Source organism: Phacochoerus africanus, chromosome 1, assembly GCF_016906955.1.
Source record: "Phacochoerus africanus isolate WHEZ1 chromosome 1, ROS_Pafr_v1, whole genome shotgun sequence".
NCBI lineage: Eukaryota > Metazoa > Chordata > Mammalia > Artiodactyla > Suidae > Phacochoerus > Phacochoerus africanus.
The window spans coordinates 210,672,655-210,686,939 of NC_062544.1; the positions used below are offsets into that span (position 1 = coordinate 210,672,655).

Sequence of the window (14,285 nt, forward strand, 5' to 3'; positions counted from 1 at the left end):
ATGAAAAGTCACAATGGAACTTAAGGTTGTTTAGGAGCCTGGGAATTGTCATGCTGTAGATACAAACACTATTGAGTCCCTTGCCTAGGAGTTTTTTTTTTTAAGATGAGCTATGCTTTTGGAGTTCCCATCGTGGCACAGTGGTTAACGAATCTGACTAGGAACCATGAGGTTGCAGGTTCGGTCCCTGGCCTTGCTCAGTGGGTTAAGGATCCTGCGTTGCCTGAGCTGTAGTGTAGGTCACAGATGCGGCTCAGATCCTGCGTTGCTGTGGCTGTGGCGTAGGCCGGCGGCTACAGCTCTGATTGGACTCCTAGCTTGGGAACCTCCAGATGCCGCGGGAGCAGCCCTAGAAAAAGGCAAAAAGACAAAAAAAAAAAAAAGAAGAGCTATGCTGAGTCTGGGCCAACTTGTGGCTTTCATCTGTCAGTAATAAAGAACAAAGATGCCATGCTTCTTTGAGTGAAAAGGACATTTTAATAGTTTATTTCACTACCTTTGTGATCTACTCTGGATCTTCTAGCTCACTGGCCCCCCAAAAAAATATACTTTGGGGGATGCCAACTTTGGTGGAATTTGCTTAGATGTTAGCTGTGCCCAAGCCAAGATTATAGGCAATTAATGGATACTTCAATCATCCTTCACTTCCACACTCAGAGCTGAATTTTCTAAAGTAAATTTCAATTCTTGTTTCTCTATTAAAACCATACAAAGAAGCAAAAGGAGAATTCTGCGACCTTGGGAAAAGGTATACGTATAAAGGTTCTTTGCAAATGAGTATATGGTTAAGTAAACTTTTGACAATTTATTAAGAGAAGTTTTTTTTTTTTTCAAATTCTTTTATTTCTGTAGATGAAAATAAAAATATATTGGTGAAACTTTCAAACTCCCCTGCAATTTTTCTTTCTTCTGCTGATATCCACACTATTAATTTTACTACCATGAAAAGTTATGCATCTTAACCAGGATCATGCCATGCATTGTGGATATGGTTTGTTAGAAAAAAGTGATAATCAAGGAAATGTATCTTTTCCCTCAATGACAGAGGATACCGTCAAAACAGACATGTTTAAAGGCCTTTGTTGCAAGGCTCAATACACTGAGAAATACACTTGGAATCTTCACATGGAGAAAGAAAAGATCAGGGTAGACTATCGGTACCTCTCTATAGTAGTTTCTGGGAGAAAGGGGGATGCTGTTAAGAACAAGTGTAAGTGTAAGAACAAGTCTGATTACAATCTGGTCCAAAAATGTTGTTCTGTGGTTTGGCCTCCCAATTCGAGTTTTTCTCTTGGAATCTGTTCAGAGCTTTCGTAGCCTTGGTTGATATAGAACCCATTTTTGCCATCACCTGAATAATCTGTCCTGTTTGTGGGAGGCCAGGTTGGGTCTTCTGCCAGTTTTTTTTGCCAGTTCCTATATGAACTTTTAGAATAGATTCCAAGCTCTTTCTTGATCCATAGCCAGAGCTTTCGATTTTGAAGGATGGCATCCTGGAAAAATCGGGTGGAAAAAACAAACCATCATCCACTTCTCTTTGCAGTCAGCTTGCTCTCCACCACTCCCTGTTTCCCAGGCCTTCCTCCAAATGTGCTTATTACTGATGCTCTGTGCCCACTCTCCTCTGCGCTGTCCCATGAAGCCTAGCAGCTCCCCAGGTTCTTTCCCCTGAGACACAAGTGTGTACCATGTTCACAGAAATCTGCCGGAAGCTTGCAGTCTTTCATTTCCAGAGAATTCCTGGTTAAATCCTGGCTGGCAATTTACTTAGAATTATTTTGCTGCCTGACTGAAATGATAATAAAATCATGTACTCAAAGTCAAGAAAAGAAAAAAAAATTACTGCCACATGCCACGAAGAAAGTATCAAATAATGGTTTGTTGAATGAATGAATGAATGAATGAATGAATTCTCGAAATCAAATGGGTTTTTCTTTCCATTTTGGGTGTCTTCTTTTTTGCTCTGTCCACAAGCACATGCAATTTTTATGCATTCGTAATAATAGGATTGGTTAAATCTTGCATTCTACTTTTGTTTATACTAGTTTCTCTGTCATATACAATTTGTAGCTACCGTCTTCTCCATAATTATTATTTTTTTGTTTGTTTGTTTGTTTTGGCTGCACCCTGGCATGTGGAAGTTCTCAGGCCAGGGATGGAACTTGTGCCACAGCAGTGGCAATTCCAGATCCTTAACCTGCTAAATCATGAGGGAACTCCTCAATAATCATTTTTAATGATTTTATAACATTTCTTCTTCTTCTTTTTTTTTTATTAATGGCTGCACTTGCAGCATATGGAAGTTCCCTGAGCTAGGGGTCAAACTGGAGCTGCAGCTGGCGGTCTACACCAGTCACAGCAACACCGGATCTGAGCTGCATCTGTGACCTATGCCACAGGATGTGGCAAAGCCAGATTCTTAACCCCCTGAGTGAAGCCAAGGATCAAACCCATATCCTCACAGACACCATGTCAGGTTCCCAACCTGCTGAACCACAACAGGAGCTCGTAACATTTCTCCATATTGCTGTATCACTATGTAAACAGTATCTCTACTTTTGAACACTTGTTGGGTCTAATATTTTACCAATGTAGATAATAATGTGAAGAAAACCTTCGAACGTGTAATTTTTTTCCACTGTTTTTGGGCTATTTAAAAAAATATATAGTCTCAAAAATGGAATTCCTTAGAGTATGAGAAATTTGATGCACAGTGTATACAATGGGATATTTGCATATATATATATGTATTTTTAATTAATTTGATAGATCCTTTTCCCAAGGAACTTCAGTGTATGAATCTTTTTTAAAAAAACTGTTCCTTAAAAAAATAATACCTGAGTCTTTCACTGAGTAGGTAAAGTCATTTGGTGACACTGAGTAGAAGAGAAATGCTATAGGGGAAGGCCTTCAAGGATAATTGACTAGAATGAGCAATGGCTTCCCTTCTCTCTTAATTAAGGAAGCCCTTCTGAAGACAGTTCTTCACTCTAAAAGGTCTCATTGAATTTTAGAGCTGGAAGGTCATCTGGTCTATTCTCTACCAGATTATTGGGAATACTAAGAAAGTACAACACAATGCCTTCATGTGAGACAAAGCGAGAGTTAATTTGAAGCTCTGCTTTCTACACTACAGGTACTGAGGGTATTTCTATGCAGTCTTTGAAGAATTTTTTTTTCTTTTTTTGTCTTTTTCTAGGGACGCATTCGTGGCATACGGAGGTTCCCAGGCTAGGGGTCTAATCGGAGCTATAGCTGCCAGCCTACACCAGAGCCACAGCAACTCCAGATCCGAGCCGCATCTGTGACCTACACCACAGCTCATGGCAATGGCAGATCTTTAACCCACTGAGCAAGGCCAGGGATCAAACTGCAACCTCATGGTTCCCAGTCAGGTTCGTTAACCACTGAGCCACGACGGGAACTCCTTCGAGGAATTTTAAATCATTCTCTTTTCTTTCAAAGAGAACCTGTACAGTTTTAACAAAACTTTAATAACTATCACTTTGAGGGACAAAAGTGGTTGCTCTAAAACATGAGCATCTGTTGCGAGTCAGCTCTTGATTTATCTCCCCAGAAAAATAGTTAAGAGCCATACAGAAATTCTTTTACCTCTGCAAAGAAGGCCACACAGAAGTGGGTGAAGGCTGCCACCAGAACTGAAACCCTCCATGATGTTTTGGTTGGGATGAACTGTTGACAAAAGAAGCACTGCCTTTATACTTTGCATACCTTACACTTGGAAAGAAGTCACAATATTATCTTATTTAATGTATATATTTGTAACAACTCTCTGGGCTTGTTACTCTTTCCGCCTTACAGCTGAGAAGGTCAGTACCTTGCCCATGGACTCAAGACCAAAAAAAAAAAAAAAAAATGGTAGAGCCAGAATTCAAAAGAGAACTGATTGCCTCTTGCCCTCTTCTCCCTCCACTGCCTGATAATAGATGCAGAGAAAACGTGACCTGAGTGGCAGACACGAGACAGTGAACTTTGGAAAGTGTCTCAGATAGAAGGAAGATTCAATCATCCACCTAATGATGTTATTACTTCTAATTCTCCCAAAGCAAAATCTCCTTGGAGTTCATTTTTTCCATGAAATCGACATATGAGCAAAAGAAACAAAAGGGAGACAGAGGGAAACCAGGGGAAAATTTTTTTGAACAAATATTCCCAGCTCTAAGTCTAATGGCTTGATGAAAGTTGAACCCACTCAACCCATCTCCTTTTAAGGATTAAAAGGTACACCTTGACCACCAAATACACGTAGTAGATGGGACAGCTACAACTTCCTGTGGCTGCATCCATGATAAAAGAATAATTATGCAGCTCCCTTTCTCACCCTAAAGGGTACAGAACGTGTAGCATGACTATGCACGAGGTGGGGAGTAAAATCACAGGCTTTCAGCAGTGTCCAAATGCTCACCACTGATTCTCATCTCTATTCTGATAGGGGTTATTCCAAAGTTATACTTTTCTATTTTTTCCCTTAAGTGGGGACATCCTTCCTCAGGGCTGTGAAACAGGCAGCCTGGGTAAAAGGGTTGTCTGGAGAAGGCTATGAGATATGGCCCTGAGTTGGATCGTGGCAGAGAACCTGGCCCATTCCCTCACTCCTGCCATCACCTTAATCTGGGAGGTCTCTTCTCTACCCCTTGGCCTGGAAGGCACTCGTCACACACTAGTTTGGAATTCCCTGCTTCTGTGATGCTCTTCCCTCCTGGCTTTCAAGCTACATGAGAGCAGTGACCACATACTCATCTCTGTAGCCTTAGGACCAAGCACAGCCAGGAGCGGTGTGTTTTCTAAATGACTGAATGGTCTAGCTTTTTGCTTCCTAACTGCTTCTCTCTCCACAGCCTCTCTGCCCTCACCTGCACTCTTCCTGCTGTCATCTAATTAATCTATCTCAAGCGCCCTGCTGAAAAACCTGCTCTAATATCTTCAGTGACACCCATTGCTCTTGGCATACAGTCCAAACATGGCTGGCTGCTTTCATCCATCCATGCCTTCCTCACATTCCACAGCCTGCTGTCTTGATCTTAGCCATCCTTCCAGGAGTTCTGTGAAACAAGACCTGCTTTGATTTTTATTTCTGCTACCCTACATTCTTTTGCATTTCCAAGACAAAAGAGATTCATTCAGCCCTCTCTGCTCATGCTGGGCCTGTTCCCCTGGTTGGGACTATCTCTACCTCCTACTTAGCAAAATCCAGCCTATCCTTCTGGACCTAGACCAAGTAGCATCACCTGCATGAAGCCTCCCGTGGTAGCCACAGGCCCAAGGAAGAGCCCTCCTTTCTATGTTTTTCCCACTTCAATTTTCCATTCTCTTCAAGCATGAATGGCCATGCCATCATTTCACTCGGATGTGGCTCATCTTTGAAACAAAACTATAGGTGGAAGGCCAGAGGTGATCTTTAACTTTTATTTCTCCCACAATGCTGGTCCAAAAATGGGCTCAATAGCTTCTTCTTCTTTTTTTTTTTTTTTGGCTTTTTTAGGGCTGCACTTGCAGCATATGGAAGTTCCCAGGCTAGGGGTAGAATAGGAGCACAGCTGCTGGCCTACACCACAGCCACAGCAACACCAGATCTGAGCCTCATCTGCAATCTACACCACAGCTCATGGCAACGCCCGATTGCCAGATCCTTAACCCACTAGGCAAGGCCAGGAATTGAACCTGTGTCCTCATGGATACTCGTCAGATTCATTTCCATTGAGCCATGACGGGAACATCTCAATAGCTTCTTAATACATTTCATTTTGATCCTTGCACCCTGGATCAAATGATAACTGCTGAACTAAAGCTCCCTATAGTCAATGTCTTACAGACAGAACATGATTGGCCTACGAGTCAACTTTTTCTTACTCTTCACAACTATATTATAAAGGATCTCTACTCCATGATGAAAAAGTTAAACTCGAAGGATTCATGATTGCATGAATGCATTCATTTCATTGTATTAGTATAGCATGAGCGAATGAAGTACTCAAACATGGTATTCCAGGTATGAACAGAATAAATGAACTAAGCTGATGAGACTAATAATATGAAAACACTCCAAGGCTAGCATGTGTGAGATCTGCATGTTATTTGCTCTTCTAGTAAAGGGCAATAGCCTTCCAGTCAGTATTCAGTGGCCAGAAAGAGTATAGGAAGAATTGAGTTGTAATTGCAATGTGAATACAGTGCCACTGCACCTGGGAGTCATAGATACCACGTACCTCCATTCCACTGTATATGTCTTGAAAATCCGAAAACAGAATGAAAACTGTGAGGCCCAAGGCAGATACCAGCAGAAATGAGAATATATCTGAAGAAACAGCAAACATTATTTTTAGATACTAAAGGAATGTTTCCTATAATTTGGCACACATGTTGCAGAATCAATGATCTCTGTTGGACAAACACTGGATACATCTTCAGATGCTGTGATATATCCTCATATGCTTTTAAATATGTTATAATGCTTGAAAGACAAAGGTGATATCTTAACATTTTTCTTTGAAAGGCTGGGTATAGAAAGCTCTTAATTAAACGCATTCTAGTAAACGCCACACAGGAGTTTCCCCCACTGAAGAACCCTTACAGCTGGGACCCCTTGCAGAGACGGCCCATGTAAAAGGTCACCAGAGAGGCCTTGATGCTTTATTACTGAGGGCCTGGTGATATGAACTCGTGCATGAACAGATAAATAGTCAGTCCTCTTGCCCGGACCTCATTCTTTTTCCTTGTCTAGGGAATAAAGTTTGAAGGTCTTGAATGACTGACATTCAAGGTCTTCCACAAGCTGGTTCCAATCAGACTTTCCAAACTGATCTCTGGCTGCTCTTCCTTACATGCCATGAAAAGTTAAGCTCCGAACCTGCTGCTTCCACTGAGGCCCAAACCTCTCCAGCTTCTGCGACTTTGCTCACAACTTGCTCACTGGGCAAGTCCCAGTTTTCCTTTAAAAGCCCCATTGCAATCCCAGTTTCTTTTAAAGACCACCCCCCCACCCCCCCGCAAGTCCTCCCTTACCACGTTTTATTTCATATGGTGTATATCACACTCTGCTTTCAAGGTCTTCGTTTATGTGTCCACTAGACCATGCCCCCCTGAAAGGGACTTTGTGGGGGCTTCCCTGGGACTCTGACTTAAAAGAGGACATGAGAAACTAGCATGCACATCTGCTGGCTTCCTTCTCTCCAACTTTCCCAAACTGGCTTACTTTGGGGAGCTCAACCTTCCCGGATGCACTGTGCCAACATCCATGTTCTTGTTCCCCAGCCCCATCCACTCCTGTGTCCATCAGAGCTTTCAGGTGCTTTGTAGACCATGCCTTATACATGCTCTGTGTTGGGATTAACACCTTCAGTCCCACACAGCAGCATTTAATCATTGTTGCTGTGATAGAAATGATTCTTACAATCCTCAACATGTATAAACAAACTAGGTTTTCTCTTACATTCTCTCTACCTCATTTATTCCAGTGTTTGAGGCCTACTGGCCCCCACATCTATACAGCTCTAGAAATGGACCAACTAGAAACTAGAGGCAACTGTTGCTCTACAGTAGGCCCTCTATTTTAAGTCACGAGAACTCCATCTTCACCCTCACCTCCTACACCCACCCTCATATCCATCCATGCTTCACTTTATATATACAATTAGATGCAGCCCTTCCCATTAGAAAACCCAGGCTCTCTTGAGAGGAGAGTGAGGTAGAGAGAGGAGAAGAGGGAGCTGCTTGTCCTAAAACAGAGCCATCTAAGCGGTTTGATTAAAAGACCCCAGGAGATGGCTGGGTGGGTTTTTCATTTATTTCATTGTTTGCAAGTCCCAAGGATCCAGATGCTGGGAAAAGGATGACGGCCCAAGTGTCCACCTTGATGACGGCCTGGTACTCACTAGAACTGGGCTGAGTGCCGTGCACATCACACTGTCCTCAGACCAATGATCAGAAAAGCAGGCCAGGCCAGTGCGCAAATGAACAGTGTGGAAACAGAATGATAAGGCTCTGTTCTTTAATTCAGCTTGACTTGGAAAACATAAGCAAGAACTGAAGTGCATGTTGTCCTCTTGGTTAGTTGCTATTGATGAGGAAACTTGAAAATATGGGGCTTTGTTTGCACAGGTGATTTGCCAAGACAAGTCCTGGGCAAACCATTACAGATTATTTTCAGATAAGAAGAGGGTTAGTGACTATTCACACCTGGTTCCACAAAAATTAAATCTGTACTTTTTCTATTATCTCATCATCATAACGTTGATCTGTCAAAGGCTATTAAGAAGGGTAAAGACTTTTCTGTTATATCAAAATAAAATTGCTTGTATATTTTAAGAGTAGTTCTGAGGGCTTTTGACTTGTAACCTTGAGCGTATATGATTTATTATAAGATTATGTTTGTCAGAATATATTTATAAAATTTTTTCATTTAAAAGTATCAGTTACGGAGTTCCTGTTGTGGCTCAGTGGTAACGAATCTGACTAGGATCCATGAGGACTCGGGTTTGATCCCTGGCCCCGCTCATGAGTTAAGGATCCAGTGTTGCCATGAGCTGAAGTGTAGGTCGCAGACACGGCTCAGATCTGGTGTTGCCGTGGCTGTGGCCCCTAGCTTGGGAACTTCCATGTGCTGCAGGTGTAGCCCTAAAAAGCAAATAAGATAAAATAAAACAAAGTAAAATAAAATAAAAAATTTAAAAGTATCAGTCACATTTGACACAGGAATTTAAATTTAGCCACAGGCCTTAAGTTGCTCTGATGTAACTAAGCCAACACTAGTTAACTCTATTTATGTAGAAGAATGTCATAGTTACTATTCAAATTAGAGTACTAGCCAATGTAATATATCCTCCTTACAAAATATATTTATGATAAAAAAAATGGTTATAAGAGATTAACTTGAAAACATAAAACAGAATCTTGATTTGCTGCAACAGGAACCAGGGGAATTATTAAATACTATATCAAAATTAAGGAAAATTGGAGTTCCCCTTGTGGCACAGTGGAAACGAATCCGACTAGGATCCATGAGGTTGTGGATTCGATCCCTGGCCTTGCTCAGTGGGTTAAGGATCCAGTGTTGCCGTGAGCTGTGGTGTAGGTCACAGACACGGCTCAGATCTGGCGTTGCTGTGGTTCTGGCGTAAGCCAGTGGCTACAGCTCCGATTAGACCCCTAGCCTGGGAACCTCCATATGCTGCAGGTGCGGCCCTAAAAAGACAAAAGACAAAAAAAAAATCTGTAAAAACTATAATTACAACAAGATCTTAGCAAGTCCTCAAAACTTTTCACTAAATGGTTATACAAAAAAGTTGAAAGGGGATGAAAACAGAGAAAATATGAATAATATAATTGCTAAAACTGGATTTTATCTTACTTCTCTAATATCTATGACTTTTAAAAAAAAGTTAGAAATTGGAGTTTATTACACCTGATGTACAAAACTGGGGTAAAGTCTCCAAAGCAGAAATAATTACAAGCTAGATTTTTTCTGATCATGACAATGAAAGTAGAAATTATTAACTGGATTTAAATGAAAAATTCCCTCACATAAAAATTAAAAATAAAATTCTAAAGGTCTTTGGGTCAAAAAAGGAAACCAAAGTTCATTTGTAAGCTATTGAGAAAAAGAGCAGTATAAAAATGAAAACAAAATACCTTCCCACTTGAAAATTAAAAATCACTATCCTTGAAACTACTGGGTCAAAGAGGAAATTAAGTCATAATTTGAGACATATGAATATATAAAGAATGTAACCCAAACTATAGTTATTGGACTTAAATGCTTTCCTAATTTGATATGAATAAAAGAAAATTATTGGTTATAAAATCAAATAAAACATTGAAAAAATTTTCAGGAGTTCCCATCATGGCTTAGTAGAAATGAATCTGACTAGTATCCATGAGGATGTGGGTTCAATTCCTGGTCTGCTCAGTTGGTTAAGGATCCAGTGTTGCCATGAGCTGTGGTGTAGGTTGCAGATACCACTCAGATCCTGCGTTCCTGTGGCTGTGGCACAGGTCGGCAGCTGTAGCTCTGATACGACACCCAGCCTGGGAACTTCCATAAGCCATGGGCGCAGCCCTAAAAAGCAAAAATAGGAGAAGCAAAAATGAACCGATTAGATAAAAGAAAGCATTTAGGATTATTAAATCAGACAGCTGGTTATTTAAAGAAAGGCAGTAAAAATACACTTCTGGTAAAAATAAATGTACATAACATACATAAACATAATTAAGATGAGAAGATATTAAAATAATTGTAGAATGCATTAAAAATGATAAGAAAATATTATACAAAACCCTAGGCTAAGATGTAATAATCTCAATGAAATGGAATTATCTGAGCAAAATTTTTTATCTTCGAAAACAGTTCAAAAAGAGGATAACTTAAATCAATCCTTTCACAGAAAAGATTTGGAATCATATGACTTTACTGGGTTCTTGCAAATAGGCAAGAAGTAGACAATTTCTATCTATAAAATATTTTTCGAAGGAAGAAAAAGTCTGAGTTCTCAAGTCTAATACACAAACCTAAAAAAACACTAGACAAAAACCTTCAGACTCCATATAAAATGCAGATACTAAAAACAATAAAATTCAATTTAGTAAAAGTGTCATCCACCAAAATAAGTAAGTTTGCTCAAGAATATGAAGGTGATTTAATAATAAGTTTACTAATGTAGCACTTTCTAGCAATAGGTCAAAATAGAAAACAAGTATCATTATCTCTGCAGGTGACGAGAAGACGTTTGATGGAATATCTCTCCCATTCTTGGTTTGAAAACGTACTCTTAATTTACTGGAAATGTAAGAGTATTTTGTTTATATGATGAGAACTACCTTGAACCAATATTCAAACTTATATTTAAAAGTGAAAACTACTAGATTTTTGCGAATGAGTGGAACTGTCAGCAGTTTCCACTATTACTTAACACTGTCCTGGAAATTCTGGACAGTACATCAAAACAGAAAATATAAATAAGCATTTTGGCTATTGGAAAGGAAGGAGGAACATTATTAATTGCAGATGATAATAATTATCTTCCTAGAACACCCCCAAATCAAGGATTAACAGCAAAGTTCAGAAAGGGTTTTGAATGGAAAATAAATGCTAAAAACAAGATTATATCTTTCACATGTATTTGTGATTAGCAATTAAAAATATAATGGGAAAAAGTCGATCACGATATAAACAAAAATACAAAATGCATAGAATTAGATTTTTAAATAAATATGTAGGATCTATAATGGAGAAAACTACAAATATTTACTAAAAAATATAAAAGAGTTATGAATAAATGGAGATACATGACATTTTATTAAATGTGAATATTAAATTTTATATTTTCCCTGGTGTCCGGATCACAAAGGTAATTTTTTAAAAGCTTAGCAATTTATCCTGTAGAGTATATGGAAGGATGAACAAGAAAGAAAAGCAAGAAATTTTTGAAAAATGGAGAGTAATGATGATACCAACCTTATTACTTATCAAAACTTATAAAACTGTAATTTTTAAAGTATAGTTATAGATCAATAGGCTGGCATAGCAATGAAAACAGAAAAGATAGTCTAGGAACAAACTAATTACATCCAAATTAGTACATAAGTATATAACATAAATATAATATAAAATTTATGTAAATTATATATATCAGAAAACTATAAACAACACATATATTATGTATGATAAAGGTGGCACTCTATTTGGTTTAATAAATGACCAAATGATTAATAAAAATCTGCTGGCAAAACTAGTGACTAGTTGGATAAACTACTTTGATCTCTGCCTTAAACTATATGCCAAAATTAGCATTAGATTTTAAAAACATTAAAATAAAAAACAAACTGTGTGATAATCTGTCCAATTATGTACTGAGAAAAAACTGTGTATAAACATAATGGAAAAAATCACAAAGGAATAAACAGCTCATACAAATAAATGAGAAATATAACAGCCACCTAACAGAAAAAAAAAAAAAAGATTTAGAAAATGTAGGTAATTCAGAGAAGAAGAAAGGCTAATAACATAAAAGTATGTTCATCATCACTGAGGATCAAAAAATGCACAGAATGATTACAGCAGCCCAAAGTTATAGAGCTACTAAGAGGTCAGGTTGTATTTGAATTGCTTAGAAAATCTTTTACAAATCATGTTGACACACTTCTGTGCTTAAAATAATTCTTTTTTTTTTTCTTTTGTCTTTTTGCCTTTTTCTAGGGCCGCTCCCATGGCATATGGAGGTTCCCAGGCTAGGGGTTGAATCAGAGCTGTAGCCGCCGGCCTACACCAGAGCCACAGCAAAGCAGGATCCAAGCCACATCTGCAGCCTACACCACAGCTCAAGGCAGTGTCAGATCCTTAACCCACTGAGCAAGGCCAAGGGTTGAACCCACAACCTCATGGTTCCTAGTTGGATTCCTTAAACACCGTGCCACGATGGGAACTCCCTTAAAATAATTCTTGATGACTCAAATCAGGACGGGACTCAGGTGACCTTTCAGTATCACACACGCTTCCCTGCACATAAGCAGGTTTCTGCCCATGGGCTTTACCACCTCTGATGATTGTCGTTCAGTACTAGGTTTTAGACGAATGCAACTATTTTCTTCTCAGGCAATCACTTCGCCAGTGAGTTGCAACTCTGGAAATGGTAGGAGAGGAGAAAAAAAATTCGAGAAGAAAAATTAAACTTCATACTTACAGTTTGTGTAGATGGGTTTTCGAAATGGCTTTCCCTTAGAAAAGATAAATGCTGCTGTGATACAGTTGATGGTGGTGATGGGCCACAGCGTGGTACTCTCAAAGCTCAAAACTGAGCCAGGAATCAGAGTGGCACTTTCGGTCCAGTTTCTTTCCAAACTCTCATTCGTTGAAAAATTACTGTGGTTGTCCAGGAAGCATTCACTACAAAAGAATCACCAGCATTTATGGAACTTTTTATTCTACTTTATCCAGCTGGTAAAAAAAAAATTAGTTAATCATGACCAGGGGACCTCATCTTTCAAGCTGTTTCAGCCAGTAACTACCAGGACGTATTTTTATTCACCTCTTGAAATGACAAAGCAGAAATAAAATGAAGAGGAAGAAGTCAAGATTGTTCTTTGTCCAGGATTTCATTTAGAACAAATGAACTGTCTTGAATGGGCTTGGATGATAATTCTCAATGGCATTCCTTTCAATTCAGAGCTCGTGCGTGTGTGTGTGTGTGTGTGTGTGTGTGTGTGTGTGTGTGTGTTGGGGGGTGGTATTTTTTTTTTTTCATGGACTAATATACGACTCCTAACTGGGGTCCTGAGTTCGAATCTGCCTGCTCTAACCCACTCTCCGCACACAACCAAAGCCTCTCTCTGAGGATCTGAACAAGACATTCTCCTGATTATGAGTGTCTGTGTTTCTGTTTTGCTAATAAATTAAGTTCAAACCTCTCTCTCAGGCAAGCCCAGGAGAACTTCATACATGGTCTCAATCAGCCTTTCCAGCCTGGTCTTTTCCTGTTCTCCCACGCCTCTTACTCTAAATGTAGAAAAATATTCCCTGTTCTTTTGCATGCCTCTGGGTCCAGACACCCTCTTCCTTCTAAGTCACCAGAGTGACTTTATGTTTGGTGGCAAGTAGAACCAGTGCCCTTCATTCTTCCCTCCAGTGCTGCCTTCAGCTTATTGTTTTGCAATTACTTTTTGCCCTGGGGATGAGAATTTTCTTGAACGTGGAATTTTTCTTTTGGTTCTATTTTAATTTTTTGGTTTTACTCAGTTATACAACAAATCCTTAGCACCTAGCACAGCAATGTCCACAATATTTGCTCAGAAAACCATTTAAGACATGGGTTCTACCAGTCCCAGTTGATCTGATTACAATATTTGTTTTTAGACAATAATCTAACCCACAAATAAACTAGTTTCCATCAGCTTTCTTGTGCAGCTTGAAACTTTTTACTTCTATTATAACTGTATAGATAAAATTCTTTTTTCAATTGTGAACTCAAATGCAAGACTTAAGTCTTAATATCCTTGACTCCCTAGGATGTGATTTACATATAGTAGATGATCAGTTACTGTCTGCAGAATAATGAAACATTAATGAAACAGCAGTCACGAAGCTTTCTTGCACAAAGGCAACAGATAGACTAGAAAGCCTGAATTACAGATTTTATCACCCAAATCTATCTAATCCAACCTACCGAGTGTGGCATGGTTAATAACAGAGACAGGGTTACCCAGCCATCAGCCTTTTGGCTACACCATGTTGTTGCCTAGATGCAATCAGAAGGCTACTTCTCTGAATACATGTA

General features: G+C 39.2%; 1 protein-coding gene across 2 annotated transcripts in view; it reads right to left on the reverse strand.

Annotated features, from left to right (window-relative positions):
• Positions 1 to 860: 860 nt before the first annotated feature.
• ATP13A5 (ATPase 13A5) overlaps positions 861 to 14,285 on the reverse strand; it is a 113,481-nt gene continuing 100,056 nt past the window's right edge. For both annotated transcript variants that reach the window (XM_047788899.1, XM_047788889.1), the window contains 4 exons: positions 12,696 to 12,898; positions 6,228 to 6,316; positions 3,613 to 3,693; positions 861 to 1,493 (listed from right to left, as the gene is read on the reverse strand). In XM_047788899.1, coding sequence (XP_047644855.1) covers positions 1,233 to 1,493; positions 3,613 to 3,693; positions 6,228 to 6,316; positions 12,696 to 12,898 — 634 coding nt within the window. In that variant the 3' untranslated portion in view covers positions 861 to 1,232. The remainder of the gene's footprint in view (positions 1,494 to 3,612; positions 3,694 to 6,227; positions 6,317 to 12,695; positions 12,899 to 14,285) is intronic.